At 48.4% G+C, this 19,483-nt stretch overlaps 1 protein-coding gene across 1 annotated transcript in view; it reads right to left on the minus strand.

Moving 5' to 3' along the window:
* Positions 1–267: 267 nt before the first annotated feature.
* The window catches only part of Plxna4 (plexin A4), a 421,273-nt gene continuing 402,057 nt past the window's right edge, over positions 268–19,483 (minus strand). The window contains exons 26-32 of the mRNA XM_069996788.1: positions 17,592–17,695; positions 16,709–16,808; positions 15,344–15,534; positions 14,375–14,544; positions 10,660–10,872; positions 5,363–5,513; positions 268–2,572 (exon numbers count right to left, since the gene is read on the minus strand). Coding sequence (XP_069852889.1) covers positions 2,477–2,572; positions 5,363–5,513; positions 10,660–10,872; positions 14,375–14,544; positions 15,344–15,534; positions 16,709–16,808; positions 17,592–17,695 — 1,025 coding nt within the window. The 3' untranslated portion in view covers positions 268–2,476. The remainder of the gene's footprint in view (positions 2,573–5,362; positions 5,514–10,659; positions 10,873–14,374; positions 14,545–15,343; positions 15,535–16,708; positions 16,809–17,591; positions 17,696–19,483) is intronic.

Below are 19,483 nucleotides of genomic sequence, written 5' to 3' on the forward strand. Positions count from 1 at the left end.
TTTTTCTGCTTGATTATTTTCTCTCTGTGCAAAACTTAAAAAATAAATCAAAATGCACTCACACACACACTATACTACACACACACACACACACACACACACACACATACACACACACATACACACACACAGCTTCCATCCAGCAAATCTGTGTTAAATAGGTTTTGTGTCTCTCCTCCTCAACCCTTCACATGTGCAAATATAGTTTAGTGGCTGAGGTTCTTTCTCAGTCTATGCCCCCACATGCACCCTTTCTGGCTTTGCCAGGTCCTGTGGCTTTTTAGGAAGAAAGAAAATGATCAAGGTTAGAAATTCCATGAATTTTCGCTTGGCATTTCAGTTGCCAGAACCTTTGGTTATTTTTTTTTTCTCTCTCTCTTTTCAAATCCATCTTTTCCCATTTTCTTCTTCCTGTTTTTAGGGTGCCATATTTTCCCATTAGTTCTCCACAATGCCACATGATACCCTGCACTGGGTCACTGAAGTCCGGGCCTTGGCAGATAACCACCCTGATTTCCTATGGACAGGGGACCTCTCTTCCTACTCACCACCACTCAGCCCAGAAAGCAAGTATTACAGTGTCCCGAAGCTACAGATGGATGGATGAAGAAGGAGCAGAGAAGGAAGCCACATCAATTTTTCCTACACAGGACGTATTTTGGAGCTCTCTGCCTTCTGATACATACACACACACACACACACACACACATTGTCACACATGCACACTGATTCACATCCCAAGAGGCAGTGCTCTTAAAAGTGCAGGATGATGCCTGGATTTTGCTGGAAATGATGTGGCTCCTTCTCTGTGTGGGGCTTGTTTTGAGTGAAATCGAGATTAGAATCCTTATCCAATCCACCTTCCATGCTGCTTCTCTTTATCTCCTATTGGCAGACTTCAGATCTGAGCTTCCACTTATGGTGGAGACTGGATCATATAGTATCTAAGGGCCCTTTCCAGATGGTAGATTTCTAGAGCCTGCCATTAGACCATGTCTTGCCACAGCCCCTGCTCACCTTATACCCATTTCTGAGCACACATCTGCCTGACTGGCTAGAACAACATATCCATAGTTGGATGGACATAGAAGGACAGATGGAGAGATGAATGTGGTCAGTTGCATGTGCCTCCTCTATTTCCAGCCAGGTCCTTCAGCGTGGCTCTCCAGTTCCTCCCAGACATAAGCTAGGGACTGAGGCTGGCTGGCATTTTGGTTTGTCTGAGTGAGGCTGTGCTTGAGTATATTTCTTCCAATGATGACTGAAGAAAGGATGAGGAAGTAGAAGGACTAAAAAGACAGCCGAGATGTGGATAAAATGATCCCCAAAGAGGTCTGGACAAGTCCAGTGACAAAGTCATCTGCATAGCAATGGCACCAGATTCTGCAGGGGAGAGATGGAGGCTGGGCTGTCCACCCTGGCCTTCTGTGGAGTTCTCAAGGACAGTGGGGGATGGAGCCTTGGAGATGGCTGGAGGTAGAATCTCCTGGATGCATTTCACATTGACCCTGATGAGCAATGACAAAGAGGGTGGAGATGCCTTCTCTAGACATCACTTGAGGCTCTGGCAATGGACTAGACCTATAATGATGATTGTGACACACTTGAATTTGGGGATGAATTGGGAACAACAAATTCTGCTTCTGGAGTAGACGCAACTCTTTCCTTTTCCTCACCTTCCAGGTTGCATTTCTGCTGCTAGGAGCATCTGTGTGGTGGAATGTAACTGCTCTACTTTCTTCTGCCTGATTTCTACAGGCAGGGGAGGAGGCTGGACACGTGGAAGAGCTCCAAAGGGGATTGGAAGGGGATAGGAGGCTTCTGGACCACAGGTGGGAGGTGCTGCAAAGAGTACCTCCCAACCTCTCCCCCCCCCCGCCCCCGTTCCCCACACCAGCCGCAGGGAGGAGGCAAGGCCTTTCTTCTCACAGCTGTGAAGCACCCAGATCATTCACTGGCCCCTTAGAGCTGAGCATGTGGGAAGGGAAAGCCAGGCCATGTCTTCTCAGTGAAGATAATACTGAGCTCACTGTCACTTCCCTATGCCACATTTTGGACCAAACTGGGGACTCTCGAAGGAAATGGTGAAGTAGCAGCATAGGAAAGTCCTCTGTCCACAGCTCTTCATCCATATTTGGGGTCTGCTGATGACACATGGAGCCAGGAGCAGCTGGAAGAGAAAGCTCTGCTCTGACATCTTTTGCTCAGGTCCTTCGATGTAGACCTGGCCACCTTGCACTGACTGTGGGATGGTGGCTTGGTCCAATTGCCTAGCAGAGCAACTGAAAGAGATGGGATCCAGGAAGGAGGGAGACAAAAGAGGCAGAGAGAGGACAGGGTGGGAGAGGGAGGAGATAGCGCTGTTTGGGGGTGCTGCTGATGCCTGTCGGAACTTGCACTTGGTAAAGATGATAATCTAGACTGAGGCACGGCTTGGTGTGTCCCTCCTTCCAGGGCGGCCCTGGAAGGACGGTTCTCAGCTGTCTAAGCTCATGAGGGTTATGACTTGTTCTAGTTTGTAGGCCAGTTTCTGCTTCCCACACTGGTCATCATGGTCCAGGGGTCCAAGGATCTGTAGAAGGAAGAAGAAGAGGCAGGTTACCGGTCTGCGTGTGTGTATGTATATCTGGGTTTCTAAATGTATTGGTTGATGCAGACAGGAGGCTGCTGGGTAGGCAGGCAGCCTGGGTGACAGCCTGGAGAGGTACAGGAAGTATAGGGCAGGGGCTACAGCATGTGAGGACCTGTGTGTGCAGAAACACAGGGCACCAATACACACATCAAATAGGAATCCACATGTGAATTCCACTGTCCACGAGAGACAGGTGACCAAGTACAGCACTTTGATGAAGATACCTGTGTACCCAGACTACAGTCCCCTGCGATTCCACAGCATCTCCAGGGGTCCATATGTGATGCAAAAGTGTGCTTAGTATCCAGTGGGAATGTGAGTATCTAGATGTTAAGAACCCCACTCCTCCTTCAGCTCCCTGAGACTGCATATCCACATCTATAAAGTTATGAGGCTTCATTTTACCTATTAAAAATCAAACATCGCTGGAAGAGGCTGGTGGTAAGCTTTAGCAGTCCTTGGTACCTGCTGGATAAGGTCTACCAATGCCTATTCTGAAGGTAGATAGTTGGCTCTGCCATTGCTAGCTTTGTTCCGTGAGGGCAAACCAGGACCTTTCAGAGGGATCCTGCTTCCTCATCTGTAAACCACAGGCACTACTAACCCATCTCTAGTCTGATCCAATATAAAGGATCAAATTAGCGATATGCATGAGTACCATAGGCACAATGCCTGCCTGCTCCATGGAAAGCACCAGATAAGCAAGGCAGAATATACTAGCGCCATGAGTCTGAGGGGTGGGGATAAAGGAGAGGGGGAAGAGAGAAAGAGGAGGCTCACAGCTCAAGGGAGGCTCCTAATATTTTAGATTTCAAAACTTGTCAATGTTTTCTGTTTATTTTTTTCCAGACAAGTCTATATTAGGCCTCCCTATATAGCCCAGCCTGCCCTGCAACTTGTGGTCTTCTTGCTTCAGCCTTCTCAGTGCTAGGATTACGGGCAGGAACATAACACTAGGCAATGGATGTATTATTAATTGGTGAGGCTGAGCTGCAGCTGTTTACTTCTGGGATAGCCAAGAATGGTCATTTCCTAGCACCATTATTTCATTCAGATTGGACATTTTGATCCCAAGCTAGACTGCACTAAAATGTGGTGGGGGGAGTTAAGGGGAAGGGAAAGTGGGAGAAAAACGAGGGGAGGGGGTGACAATGTTCGACAAGAAATGTACTCATTACCCTACATATGCAACTGTAACCCCTCTGTACATCACCTTGACAATAAAATTAAATAAAAAAATAAAGTGTAGATTAAGGGACAGTTCTTTCTGAGGTGAGGCAGCTGTACTCTTACACTGATGTATTATATATCATCCTTACTATTTGTCTTGTCACAGAGAGGGGAAAACTCTGCCCTGGATCAGTTCTGGCCTATATGCTGGTACCAGATCTCTTGCCTATAAGGGACTCACAACTGGTTTTCCTCTGATCTGAGGGTCACAGAATGTGTTGCCTGTGGCCTGTAGGATGCAAGGTCCTGGCCTTCCTGGAGCTCTGTTAATCAGGGGTTCCTTAGACCCTGTCTGGTTGACAAGGTTATAGTGAAGAGAGAGTCTGGATTACTCACTCCAGCTCCTGTTACTGCCTTCTGTCCAGAGAAGGTCAAGATGCTGTACTTAGATGTAGGGAATTTGGATTCTGGATCATTTGCTCTACACTTGCATGACCAAGAAACTCCAAGAGCACTTTTGTACTGACTAGAAAGAAGGCAGACTCTGTAGTGCCAACTATTCTAGGGGGAGTTTTCTGACTAGGGAACACAACTAAAAACACAGGCTATTCCATTCTATTTTTATTCTGTCTTATCCTATTCTATTTCTATTTTGTTTAGTCTACTTCTGTTTTCTGTTCTAGTCTAACCTCTTCCATTCCATTCTATTCCATTTGATTTCATTCAATGTCATTGGGTTCCATTCCATTCTATCCCTATTCTGTTCTGGGCTGTTCTGTTCTGTTCTGATCTGTTCTGTTCCATTCTATTCCATTCCATTCCATCCCATTCTGGTTTATCATTTTCCATTCCATTCTGCCCCACTTTTATTGTGTTTTAGTCTATTTCATTCTGTTCTTGTCTATCCTCTCCCACCTCATTCCATTCTATCCCTTTTCTGTTCCAGTTTGTTTGTCTATTCTATTCTATTCTATTCTATTCTATTCTATTCTATTCTATTCTATTCTATTCTATTCTATTCTATTCTATTCCACAATTCCATTCTAACTGCTATTTTATTCACTTTCTCTCTTCTCATCCTATTTTATTCCATTTCTATTCTTAGTTGTTCTATTCTGTCTTTCTATTCAATTTCATTCTGCTCTCTTCTGTCATCTTCCATCCTATTCTACTCTATTCCATTTCATTTCTGTTGTTTCATGCTACATCACACCACAGCAAATGGCCTTTCCATGGACGTGGAAGGTATATGTTCAAAGATAACTAGTTTGGAAAGAGATGAAAAATAAAGGAATAATGCAGAGAAAATAACAATAACAAGAGGAAAAATATAAAAAAAATCTGTGTAAGAAGAGTGGGGATTGGTGCAGAATGTGTGGACGAGACCATTTTCACCATCTCTGTCTTCACAGAACAGCTCCAGGTCTGGCTGGTGGTTTCCCCACAGAAGTAGTGAGGGATGTTCACAGGACTGGCTGTTCCTGTGCATGGAGACATGCACTGCTGTCTACCGTCCCTGCCCTCCTGCTTCCCCACAGGCTTGCGAAGGCCATGGCTCACCTCCTCGCTGTACTTGCCCACGTAGGAGAAGATCTCTGAGAGTGCACTCATGGTGTTGAACTCATTCATGTGCATCCGAGACTGCTCGGCCAGGTATGCATTCATGTCCTGGTCGCTGATGGCTGGCATCTTCCCAATATCTGAGTAATACCTGCATGGAGAAGAGAGGCTGGAGTCTATATAGAGAGTATGCAGGAAAAGGCTCCACTTGCATTCCAGCATTGGATGCCTGTTCTGTGACCATCAGGGGACCACAGTGGTCTCTGTCTGTCTGTCTCTCCTACAGGACAGCTTTATTGGTCCCAGGAAGAGCTAACTCTATCTATTTGCAGCTCCAGGTGCAGGAGGCAGAGGAGGAAGAGTATGGAGTGGCTAGGACATTGCAGGAGGGTGGAGTCATAGGGGACAGGGCTCCAGCCTGCCTGGTGTCCCTGCTAAGCCCCTCCCACAGAGGCAGTCTCCTCCAGTAGAGCCAAAGGGCTCTTCCAAACCTTTGCTCTTCCCTGTGTCCCCTGCTCTCTGGAGGTTAGTTAGAGAGGGGCGGGGGGGCGCTAAGAGAGAGGCTGGCAGAAGGCAATCAGTCACTGTCACTTGCAGCTGTGCACTGCTGTCAACTGGTTAATTAGATGCCATCATTTACATTTTTAATTTCTGCAATTTGACATTTTATGTATCAGACCCCCAACTCCCCACCAGAGGGGAGCTGTGCAGTTTCCTAATGAGGAACTAAAAGCCTCAGTATCCTGAAGACGACAGCTACCTCTCATTTTCTCCTATGTGCTTTTGGGTTTGTAGTTGAGAGAAAACAAAAGAATAGTAAAACAGAGCAGGCAGCTACTAAGACAAGGAAGCATCCTCAAGCTTGGGTCTTGCAATGGCCAAGCCTGGCCTAACTTAGCCCAGCCAGCACTCAGTCCCTCGTGCTGCTGGGAGAAGAGTCAAAGCAATTTAGGAGGGAGAGCAGAGTCACCAGGGCAGGGATGAGGTAAAGCAGAGGACCTGGGCACTGGGTCAGAGGTGAAGCTTCACTTATGGGCTGATCCAGTGTTGGATAGTGATGGCTCTGGTGGTTCCCAAGTCTAATGTGTCCCTCATGAGAACATAAGCACAGGGGATATTCTCAGCCACACTGGAAATCTCATGCTGCACTCTGGATCTGTGTCTTTCTGGCTCACATCATCTCTTTCTGTCATCAGTCCCATGTCATTTTCCCTACTTCTACCTATCCCCTGCAGGGCCCAGGGCTTGCATGTGACAGGCTGACAGAAACGGCACTCAAGTGCTCGTCTAACCATCAGCTCAGGGGCATGCAAGAGAATGACAACTCACTTGGCTACTAGAACGCTCCTGGCAGGCAGGAGATGGGTAGCTGCCTGCCACAGCCACAGCCCTAGTGGGATTTAGGCCTGTTGCTGAGTGTGCAGGGAAGGTAAGGCAGGGAGAGGAGGCCTTGTGTGTGGGAAGGGGGAAGGCAGAAGCAAGAGAAGAGGCTATCTGGATGGGAACCCAGCAGGGCACCAGGTGATAGCACCGTCACCTGTGAACGGATTGTGTTTTCCCTGGCCAGGAGGGCTTGGCCCAAGACAAGAGCCTAGCACTATGGCCTCCTCAGACCTGAGGAGAATGGGGCTGCCCCAGGTTCACAATCGGCCATCCAGGCCCCTTTCCCATCCTTTCTGCCTGAGTTAATCGTTGGATAGGATATCACATTTTTGGCCTGGACCTCCCACCTATTGCCTTCTCTCTAGCTGGGATCACAGACATATACCAAGAAAGACTTATTTGTGTTTATTTTTATTTTGCCGGTACTGAGGTATGAGCTAAGCAGGCAATCTACCACTTGAGCCATGCCCCCAACTCTTTGCGCTTTAGTTTATTTTGGGGTAGAGTCTCACGCTTTTGCTCTGGCTGGCCTAGGCTTCAATCCTCTTAACTATTGCCTCTCCTGTAGCTGGTTCAAGCCTGGCTTATTTGTGGAGAGGGGAGGCTCACTAATTATTTGCCCAGGCTGACATCAAACCATATCGTTAAAACATTCTTCTCCTTCTTCTCTTCTTTCTCCTCCTCCTCCTTTTTTCTGGGCTTTTGGACTTGGGATCTTGTGCTTGCTAGGCAGGCACACTACCACTCTAGTATAAATGTGGAGTGATTAAATAACTTTTCAGGTATAAAATTGCCAGCAAAACCCTCAATTCATTGCCGGTATTTCTGGAACACAATAAACACCAATGTTCCATTTTACAGTGGAAGACCGAAGGTTTCAGTATGGTTCCCAACCTTGCCCTTCCCAGGGAGATTTGTGTCCTTGGCTTCTCGCAGCTCCCATACAGCCAAGCAGAATAGGTCTGCAAGTAAAGGTTATTTTTAAGGCCATACTGGTGAGACGCTTGAACAATATTTCCTTGCTTTGACACTTGAACAGTGTTTTCTTGTTATGGTCACCAGCCAGCGATGTAGCACTGGGTCCAACACTCCTTCCGCATAGTTCTACTATGCCACACACAGACAACAGAGCCTCAGACCAGGATGAAAAATCTAGATGCCCACTGAGAGGACGGAACTATCATCAGAAGCAAAAGCTCCTCAGGTTCTTGTCCATGAAATCTGCTTTAGTCATAGCAGGTGGATTGTTCCATTGAGCTTTTTTATTTTTATTTTTTTTGCCAGTTCTAGGGCTTGAACTCAGGGCCTGGATGCTATCCATGAGCTTTTCTTTATGCCCTACTTCTAGCTTTTTGGAGGGAGGTGTTTAATTGAAGGTAAGAGGCTCACAGACTGCCTGGACTGGATTTGAACTGTGAGCCTTAGATCTCAGCCTCCTGAGTAATGAGGATTATAGGTGTGAGCCAGCAGTGCCTGGCTCTGTTGAACTTTTTGCAAACCTGTCAGGAGCCGGCTAATACCTCCGTGACTCCAAAAAACCACACAGTGTGGACAGGCAAAGGACTTCTTCCCATTGAAATGGGAGATATCCAGCATGTTCTCCTTCATGATGGCCTATCACGTGCCAGACACTGAAAACCCAATGTATTTTTCCCAAGTGAACATTTACAAAGCATACATGTGTATGGGGAAGAAGAGGGCAGGGGAGATGGGGGAGGGCAGGGAAGGAACCTTCTTGTCTGTGGCTAATGAATACATGCTCGCCTGCACATTCCTGTCATTCTTCATCCTAACATGAGCTCCATCTCCCCACTTGCCTGTGTGTGGAGAAGGCTGGACTGGATTAGTGTATGTCTGTAGCCCCACACCTGCCTACAGGTAGACTAATCACATGCCTGCATCTTGTGCATGTTCTAATAGAGTAGAACCAACTGGCCATCAGCGGCTCAGCACCTTAATGGGTTTAGGGCTGAGTCTAGCTGACCTGCTACTCAGTTTGCCCAGGCTGCCTACTGAGTAGCCTTATTTTCTATGAGGCCTTTGATTAATATGACCCCCACTCTCTCCATGACTCTGCCTAGCCCCTCTGAGTCTGCAAGAGACCTTTTCTACCCGGTACAGTTGCTTCCTTCTCATTCTTGCTGTGCTGGTGTCTGGACTGGGGTCCTCTGCCGAGATGCCTCATCGATTGTGAAGAATGCAATTAAGCCCCTTTCATGAACTTCAGGCAAGTATTCTCATTCACAGACTGTGCAGCAGGGAGGAGAAAGGTCAGCGTGGAGTCTCATACTTGAACTTGCTCCTGTGGAATTTCATCTTCTGAATGTGCTAGATCCCACCCCTACCAGCCTCAGCCAGTTCTCCTGATGAGTTGGTACCCATGGGGGCAAGAGCAGAGCAAAGCCCCAGAGAGCTAAACCCTGGGGTTAACTAGTCTACAGAGAGGTGAGACAGGCAGAGCCTGGGCCCAGCGAGACAGTGGGGGGAAGGAGATGCAGGTATAACAGGTATTTTAGCATAGTCCCCCAAATTGGCTTTCAAAGGCCTCTGTAAAGCGTTGGCTGATGGTTCCAGGTTCAGCAGCATGGAGATCTCACTCTCTGAGCCCTTAGGGTGGAGGAGGGAAGGGAGGCTGAGCACTGGACCATGAGAGCTCCATGGAACAAGTCAAGTGCCACCTATCCCAAGTGTCTAAGCCATGTTGAGGCCTGTCAGCCTCTGGCTGCTGGGTGGATGTGGGAAGAAGCAGAGGCAATCCCTCCTGGCCATTGCTGCCAGGATGGGCCTTAGTATCTGCTATATTGGCATTGATGGCTTCCATACGTCTATATTTAATCCTTAACTTCTTTTTGTGTCAGAGGGCATTCAAATGTGTGGCATCCTCAAGTCCATCTCCAATGGTCCATCTGTGACCCCTCCGACAGGTCACCTCCTACAGGAAAGGCCTACGTAGTGCAGGGGACTAAGGTGATCACCATACACCAGGTCCTGGACAGCAAGCTCAGCGAGGCTCTGTGACAGCAGGGCAGCAGGTGAAGTCACAGGGAAAACCACCTCCTTTCCTCTCTGGGGCTTTGTCTAGGCATCTCAGTGGAGCCAGGGAAGGCAGGGACTGCAGCAGGGCCCACAGACACTAACTAGTACTGCAAGGTGTGTGGAGCAGGAAGGTGATGGACAGCCTGGTAGAGTGATGGTAGGAGTCTGTGGGGGACATTGTAATGTGGATATGCATGCATGCCCAATACACATGTGTATCTACAGCGTGCACACGTATTATACATGTAGATACATACTTCATGTATATCATGTAGGCGTACATGTTGCACATGCACACACAGTATGTTTACATATGTTTGGCATGTGCACGACCACATAAACATGTGTGCATACGTGTGTGTGTGTGTGTGTGTGTGTGTGTATGTGTGTATTGGCAAGTGGAATTAGAGCAAAGAAGAATCCTACCTCCTTCCTGGGCCTCGCAGGCTTTGTGGCCACTAAGAGCCCTGGCCTTTTTTTTTGTTGTTGTTTTTGTTGTTGGGTCCGGTCGTGGGGCCTGGGCGCTGTCCCTCAGCTCTTCAGCTCAAGGCTAGCGCTCTACCACTTGAACCACAGCACCACTTCCGGCTTTTCTCTTTTTGCTTATGTGGTGCTGAGGAATCGAACCCAGGGTCTCATGCATGCAAGGCAAGCGCTCTACCGCTGAGCCACCTTCCCAGCCCGAGCCATGGCCTCTGTACAGGGAAGTGAAGTGCATGGTGAGCTGTGGCAGAGGTTCCCAGTGCTTGCTTCTGTGGACACCTTAGGACTTGGGGGTGTGGCAACTGCAGGATGAACCTTGGGAGTGGCCAGCTCACTGAAGGGGAGGAGTCTCCAGCTGGAGGAAGCTGCTGTTTCAGTCAGGAGCCCCCACTCACCTCTCTACCCAGTTCTTGTAGCTGGGGATATCCTTGGCATAGAGCAGCTTGTTGGATGGTGAGTCTTTGCCCAGCCGGTGCTCTGACGTGGAGCAAGAGTCCATGAAGGTCTGAGCCACCACAGAGAGGCAGGCATCTGTGATGCTGTTCTTATGGATGTCAAACACAAACTGTGGGTTCTTGATCATGTTGACCCAAAATCTTAGGGGGAGGCTGTATGGAAGGAATAGGCAAAGAGTGAGGAGAGGGGGCTGTTGCATAGCTCCAGTGTTCTATGGAGAAGGAGCAATGGCGAGGGAGCTCACAGCCCTGTGAGGTATGGGGTGTAGGGCAGGTCTGCTGGGCCCAATTTATCTCCTAGGCAACTGAAGATTAGCAGGGTTATACCTGAAGAGACATACAGCTGGGAGGTACTGGGGAGGACTTATTACCCAGCTATGCCACAAGACTCAGCCTGTTGTATGGGAAGCAGCTAGAATGAGTACTATGGAGTAGAATTTCAGACCATCTACTCTACTCTCCACCACTTGCCTGGTGTCAGGAGCATCTGTTGACAAACCATAGAGAATCACCTGAAAGCTAGCTTTCCTGTCTGGCCCTCTGCTCCCTATGATGACTTGGCAGAAGTCGTACTTTTGCTTCCTGCCTGGTCCCATCCTGTCTAGAAAAGGCACAAAGGCTGACAGCCAGCACAGCCAAGTGATTCCAGGCTGCCTTGCCACACTCATCCCCTCATTGGCTTCATCAAGCCCCATCTTCTTCTCCCCACCTAACATCTGCCAGCCAGGACAGACATGCCAGCAAGTACATGCCCAGGAATGCATAGGGTTTGATGTGGGGTTAAGGCAGATGCCGAACCTTCGGCAGACCCACAGGGAGATGATTGCACAGTGCGGTCCGGTCCTGTGGTCATCATCTGTTGCTGCAAAGGTCCCTGGCACAGGAAGGAGCAGGCCTCTCCTCTCCAGGCTACCTTCTTCCTGCCCACTGTCTGCTCTGAGGCTCCCACCTAACTGGCTGAGATGCCCGTGAGAAGGGGGTGGTGTCCAGGAAAGGATTGCTTTATTTCCTTCCCTCTGTTTCTTCCTTTCCCTCTCCTGCCATTTTCCCTGATGTTTTATTGTTGTTTGGGAGGTTGTTGTCCCTGCTGGTGACAGTTACAATACCTGCATGTGTTTGGCTTGCCTCTTAGAACTTAAACCCTTTAAATTCCATTATTTCAATGTTCGGAGTCCAATATTTCTGTTCATGTTGTTTCTAACTGTCGTCAGTATGCTCCAACAGTAAGACTTGACATTCATGGTTGCCAATCAATCAACAAGTATTTATTAAGTCTCTAGCAAGAGAACAGTGCACTGAGACCTGACAGTGTTCAGTGGTACTCGTTCCACCGTTGGAGACCCACAACAGAAAAGGAAGGGGGAGGTACCATACATGGGTGAGGAGGGTCACACAGCTGCCTTCCTGAGGAGAGAGAGAGACCATAGCTACTGGACTCAGAGTCCTGAATGAAGACTTATCTGCCCAGCTAGCAAAGTCCTCTGCCCTCATCTTCCTGTATTTCCTCATTCTGAAATCCATGCTGGGAACCCCATATTTGCTGTACTCCTCAATCCTTAAGCCAGTTGTGATGACAAAGAAGCATCAAACAGGAAAGCCAAAGCTCCATGAGGCTCCTCCTGTCTGATGAAATATTAGCATGTTATTAACATTAGAGGTGCCGCTAATCTTGGCTGATTGCAGCCACTCAGGCTAAATGAGCAGCAGATTTATTCAAAAGAGAACAGGTAGGGAACTAGGGAAGAAGTGAGTGGCAGAGGTGAGCGATACCTAGGCCAGGAATAGAGGAGCCATCTTTAATCAGTCAGGGACAATGTGTTCACGTCAGTATTCAGATCTCATAATGCTTGACTGCATCTTGCTCAGGGTAGCAATGGGTCAGAGCCAGGGGTAGGGAAGTGTCTTCTGAGAGGAGAACTTGAACCAGGTGCTGCTACCCACTTCCTACCTATACCTGAGGACCTGAAAGCAATGATCCCGTGAGGCTCTGATTCTGCCCCAAGGGACATGACACCCAGAACAGAAGGCCTGATCCCTGCAGAAGGGACAGGCCAAAGATATATAGCATAGATACCATATAGGGGCCATTCCTGTAATTGGCTCCCAACAGCCTGCTTCTGAGAAGCATCAGCTCTCTCCCCTCAAGAGCAGAACAGCTCTTACATCTTGAAGTCTGGTGACATTCTAGAAGGAAGACTCATTGACAAGAGAAATAGACTGGGTGGGGACATACCCCTGGACAGCTCCCAAGTAATGTCAAGAAGAAGGAAACATTAAATGTCCCTATACTTATTGACAGGCCTAAGGGAAGGCTAGATCAGAAGGACTTACAGAAGATAAATGGCTTCTCTGAGTGCTGATATGCTGAGTGGAAATTGGCTTAGGATTCCAACTACTGCAGAAAGGTTGGGAGAGCTCCACTGAAACTGGGTTCATGTCCAGCAAACCCAGGTCTTCATCATCAAGAGCCACTGTGAACCCTACACCCCAGGCTCTTATCTCTTTAGAGAGGGCCTCCAGATGGAAGAGAAGTGAGGCCAGAGCACACCTCATGAATGACATTTTCACCCCTAACCTGACGTCTGCCTCCTCTGTGCTGTGCTCTTGGCCCTGGGACTGGTTGTCAGGGCTCTTGCTTGTGCCCTGGAGCCTTGGCCAATCCTAGCAGGCATAGGCCTGGGTACCAGAACTACACTGACTTGGAAGAAAAGAGCTGAGGAAGAACAGCCAGAAGTTGAAGTGAAGTGAAGGCTATAGGGAGGTAAATCTGAATGGAATGGAATTAACATCAGCCAGTATTGCCCACGGTAGAACCCTGAAACAGAGGCTACATTGGCCCCATATCTTTTCAATATTCACTAAGCCCCATGCTGTACAATGTTTTCTTCATGGGCTACATACTGATGCCTTGTGATTTCACCCTGAAAGCACTCACTCTCCACAAGAATGATGGGAGAGATGTTGGACATTATAAGGATAGAGGGGACTAAAGTGGACACACCTGAAGTGTCCTTGTCATTAGTACCTAGGAGATCCTGTGTTTACAGGGAAGGCAATTCAGTTATGGGCAGGTCTCTTCCCCAACCAGAGCTTGGAAAGTGTTTACTGGATAGAACAGAAGCATCCCTGTTCAGCCAGGTAACCCCCCGGTGTGCACCAAAACTCCATTCCCGAATCAACATGCGATGTGGTTCCTGCATAATCCTGTGGCACACAAGACATCCCCTATCAGAGCAGTTGTCTCTCTGTCTAGACAGCTGACTTCCTTTCTCATTGCCTTGCCTGCCAGCCTACTGAGGGCAGAGGCGTGTCTGACTCGTCTAGCACTCTCAGTGTCTCGCACATTTTCCCATACCCAGGAGGTACTTGGATGTGAAAGTAGCCTGGCTATGGCACTGACACATCCATTTTTCATTCACTGATCTAATTGAATAAATGTTAAATGACTGACTGATTGGAAGGGAAGACTGAAGAGACAGATTTGAGGAGAGGAAAGGGAGAAGTGAGCACAGAAGGATAGTGGGAGACAACAGGAGAGGGGCAGAGACTGAGTCTGTGCAGAGTACCAGTTGAGAAAGATGGAGGGTGGCCAGTTTGGGGTCCTGCCTCCCTACCTCTGGGGTTGGGTGGGCAGGTCACCTCTTCCTACACTCACCAGTTGCTCTTCCAGGTATGGCGGACATGTGGGTCGTGAATGCCGTGCTTATCAGCCTGCTCATCTAGGAAGTCAAACATGTACTTGATGGCCAGGGGCAAGGCGGAGCCTCGGTGGGCTGTGCTGAAGATGGTCTCAAAGAGGTCATCTACGAACTTCTGCAGGGTGCCCTGTGAAGCAGACATTTTCAGACCCATGGAGATCTGAGGAGGTGTGTACAAAGCTGGCTCTAAGCAGGGGAGTGGAGGACGATGTGCATTCTGCCCTGCTCGAAGGAAACTAGAGAAGTCACGTGGACAGTAGATAGACCACTGACAACTGGGCCCCCATGAGCCTTCTGCCAGTCCCACGATTTGGTTTCACATGCTCTGGAGGTGTGGCTTTAGCACTTTTCACAAATGCTAATGAGCGTGCACTTGGTCAGAGCAGACAAACACAATCTGCCAGTTCTGTGTGGGCATTAATCACACCAGCTAATGAACAGTTACTCACTTGGCTCTGCAGAGAGTTGAGCGAGCCCAGGCTCCCGAGAGAAAGGCTGAAATCACAGGCATGGGATGTCCCCAGCACCAGGATTTTAGAAATGGTGCCTGGAAAGTCACTGATGGAGCCCCAACATGCAGCCATATCTAGTGATGGTGGACAATACCCCAGGGAAGAAATGATTCTTTCAAAAGGCCTAGAGGAAAAGCTGCCTGGATGCAGTTGTATCTTTGTCTGAGCAAGCGTATGGAGTAGGGATACGAATAAAAAAAAACCTCACATGGTGGGCCATGCTGCCATCTGGGTGGAATTTGCCTGGATCATCGGGTTGAGCTCTGTCTTGGGCAAGGCAATGCTGCCTATGGGTGGTTAATAGAGCAGGTAGGAACATAGTCACGAGGTATTGGCCAGCTCCAGCATTCACTATGGAGGCGTGAAACCCATAGGCTCCCTGCACCCTATTTTCATGGCCCTCACATCCCCTACCTTTGTGGCCAGTAGCCGTGTCAGATAGATTTCAGACACCATCTTGCTCCCCCGGTCACCCTCCTTCTGGTCTCCATGCTCGTGGTTCTTCACGAGATGCCACATCTTGACTCCACTCTCCAGATCTGGGGTGATCATGGGTGTCCGAGACCGAAGGCTATCAGGGCTGCCTGTGTACCGGATCATGTTTTCTGCCAAGAGGAGGATCGCAAGCCAGCGGATGAGAGGTTACACAGCCTTGGGCTCAGGAAAGCACAACACACTCCTTACCCTACTCAAGGGCAAGCACTGCTCCTGCAATTGGCTGCCACTGGTCCCTAGTCTTAGTTTCACCCATTCCTTGAAACCTAGGTACCTCTCCTGTCCCCTCCTGGAAATTATCTTAGCTACCTCCACCAACTCAAGTCCTTCCTCCTGATGCCTCTGCTGTACTTCATGTTACGTCAACCCTTAATTATTCAATTTGTAAAAATACATGCTTGTACTTCTTTTACGCTTTTCTTTGTAAGCGTTTTCAAGTCCTGTGGCGCAATGTGCTCTGTGTAGCCAATTAAGGACACATGAAGAGCAAGAACCTGTCTCCCTTAATAAATGCCGTCTCGCTGAGAAACTGCTGGGACACCTGCTCACCTTCCTCCTCCCCTCTTGGCCTAGGCCAGTTTGTTCCACTTATTTGCAGAAACTCCTGCCAATATTTGTCAAGTGTGGTGAAAATGAAGGGAGCAAGCTGAGAACCACGGCCTGCTGTGAGCAGGCACCGTTTACGTTTTTTGTCTCTTTATGCTCGAACTTTGTCCTTTTTCTTTTTTTTCTCCAACCCGCTTTGTCAGTATGAACACCAAAAGGCTTGGGGTGGGCAGGTGACTTTCCCCTCAAACATCCAGGTGCTGACAGACTAGGGAGCTCCCCTCACCCCCTCCATGGCTTCCACCTTACCCCCTACCCTCTTATCCTTCCACCTCTGAGCTTTAGACCTGGACCTGCTCCATTGCTCCACTGCATAATAACCGTGTGACCTTTACCAGTCATTTAGCCTCTCTGCCTCTCATTTATAATTTACTAATCTGCATAATAGGGGGAAATAATAATTACTTAATTCACTGGATTGTTATCAACATGATGTGAGATAATGAGTTCCATAAAAGGAAAAACAACTTAGATACTGTCAGATACTCATGAAGGTTAGATCTGTTCCTGCTCATGGGTGAAGTTCAGGCTTGTGCATCACAGTTGCCAGCTAGAACCAAACTCCCCTCATTCCAGCCTGGCTCTCATCCCTGTCTGTTAGAATCTCTGCTCCTTGCTCTCTGGGTCTGATGACTCCAGCAGTGCTGGGTATCTCCCTGACATCTGATGGGGTCTTACCGTATTTACTTGCGGAGGTCCTGGAGACGGTGGAGTTGTTCACTGCATTATAGGCTGTCACCTGCTTGGATACTAAAGCCACCACAGCACCATCCGGTACCTACAGGGAAAAAAAATTCTAAGGGCCCTAGGCACAGAAACTGCCATCCATGACATTAGGACAAATCAGGATTATTCCTATGGGATTGATTAATTGATTATTTGATCGTAGGGGACAGTTAGCACCTTGCTAGAGAGCTTAGGGATGTTCGAGACTGTCACTTTTCCTTCTGATGAAACAAGACATGGATCTGAATTCTGAAGCTGCCTTCTATTTTGTGACTCATGAGTGTCTTCTGGAAAATCTCTACCTTTATCTTCTCTATCATGAGGCCCCAGGGAGACCACAACCCAAGTGCCCAGGGGGACTTCTAAGAAAAGGATTTTCCTTAGCGATTCTTCCCTGTACCGTGTAGGAAGCATATTTGTCAGCATCCTATCTCCAAGGAGTCCAGAGTCCCTGGCTGGGTGACCTCAGTTTCCCCTGGGCCAGCAAAGAACAAGGACTGTTGATGAGAAAGGATTTGGAGCCAGTGGCTCACACCTATAATCCTAGCTACTCAGAAGCCTAATATCTAAGGATCACAGTTCACAGCCATCCCAGCCAGACAAATCTAAGAGATGCTTATCTCCAATTAACCAGCACAAAGCCTGCAGTGGAAATGTGGCTCAAATGGTAGACTGCTAGCTTTGAGTGGCAAAAGCCAAGCAAGATCTCAAAGCAAAAAGATTGGGTCGGGCCTTGGGATCTAGCCCTGATGTGACCCTATAATTCCAGGCCTCAGACTGTTCCAGGGAGATGGCCATCTACTTAGCCAACTGCTGTCTTCTCCATTCGCCTCACCTGGTAGTGGGCCACTGTATTGAGTCTCTTCCAGTCATTCTCAATCTTCGTGGTGATGTCTTCATCTTGCAGGATCATCCTTGCCCCACTTCCTTGTCGCCATTCTGTAGGGAGGGTGATGGCATCTCAGAGAGACTCCTTAAAGTCCCCTGTGTGAGAACTTGCAGGGTTACCTCAAGGATACATCCACAAAGAGACTAGGGCCCTTGCCCACAAGGACGGCTGCTGACACTGTCAATGCAGAGAGGCTTTGAGTTCTGTTCTAAGCCTAGTCCAAGAAACGACTTGACAAAAATGGGGATAAGATTACCCACCCTTTCCTATCATCTGTGCCATGAGTGGCCACATCTGCAAGAAGCAGGTGTTCAGTATGCACTGGTTCAATGGATGAAGAACTTAACATAAAACAAGTAGCCAATCCAAGATGGCATCGTCCCTGTGAATCCCACGCTGGCTGGATTGGAAGTAGGGAGCCAATGAAATACATGCTGCAGATTTATTTACTGGGTATCCATGTCCACTTCAGGAAAGGCTATAAGTGGGTGGGTCATCCTTGGGAGGGTTACTGGGTAAACATGAATGGGCCATCCTCATGCCAAAAAATAACTCAGATCAACTGGAAAACCTATGCAACTTATTTTAATCTTGAGGTATATCTTTATATTCCTTTATATTGTGAATATAATGGACCCAAATATTTAACAACCCAGGAGCTCATTGATAGATCAATGGGGAATAAGGGCCTCCTTTTCATAAGTCAGAAATCACTGCCCTACTTAGTACAAACCACATATGGATGAGGTACACATTCCAATGCTGAAATGGACACATGTGCAAGTCCACATGCACAGCAGCTCTCCTGTGCACACACATGTGTGTGTGTATGCACGCACACACATACCATTCTCATGAGCACACATCCCTCCAGAGGAAAAAACAGCCTGTTAAATTCATATACAACATGTGTTCTAGCCAAAAATCCAGCAATCTGGTCTCCAGACAGCTCAGACTCTGTTCACTGGCTTGCAGCTGTTGATGCTTTTGCACCATGCCCAGAGCAAGGGGATAGCTCAGAGTGTCGGTAGGTAGGGGCACGAGTCACCTAACAGCCCTTGTCCAACTGGCTAGGAATGTTTTCCCATTGCCCACAGAGGTCCATATTCCAATCCTCTATTGCAGTTCCTTCCCCCACAAGGCCAGGCTGTGGGTCCCCAACAGGCCTTATTGTGCAGCATAAAAAGGCACTGATTCCTCCCTGTGTTGTGCATGTTCTGGCCATCCCTGTGTATAGAAGGCCCAGAAGGGAGCAGCTTGTCCTGAGGAGAAATAGAGATGGTCCTGATATCCAAGTCCTTGGTTCTGAGGTCCCCTGGGGCCTCCCTGTGGCTTGGTTTATTGCTAAGCCCAGAGTGGAGGCTCAAAGGAATGGAAGCATAATGGAGCAGAGAAGTCTCTGGGGATGCCTGTCCTCATCCTGCTAGTGGCACAGCTGGAATTATGTGTGACCATTTGGACCTCAGGTAGGCAGGCAGGGTAATGGGCAGCAGGGAAACATTCCACCGGAGCACCTGGTAGCTGGTGATTTTGCCTGTCACGGGGCTACACATCTCTTTTTGCTATGCTTTTAAAACTACACATAGGTCTGCATGCACACATGCCAAAGGAAGACACTGCTAGCATCTGGCATTTACTGTAGACACTTCTGCTGAGCAGCAGGCAGTGGGTCTCTCCTGTTTGTGCAGTGGATGAGTGGCCCCTTGTTAAGTCCTGAGGCTGCATTGGCTGAAGCCCAGCAGTAGGACATGATACAGAAGATGGTCAGTACTCTACACTTCTCTTACCTACTGGTAGAGCCCTTGGATGTCTTGTTCAGTAACTAGCCATGGGGCTTA

The sequence above is a fragment of the Dipodomys merriami genome, unplaced genomic scaffold (genome assembly GCF_024711535.1).
Source record: "Dipodomys merriami isolate MVZ:Mamm:240054 unplaced genomic scaffold, mDipMer1.0.p SCAF_5, whole genome shotgun sequence".
Lineage (NCBI taxonomy): Eukaryota > Metazoa > Chordata > Mammalia > Rodentia > Heteromyidae > Dipodomys > Dipodomys merriami.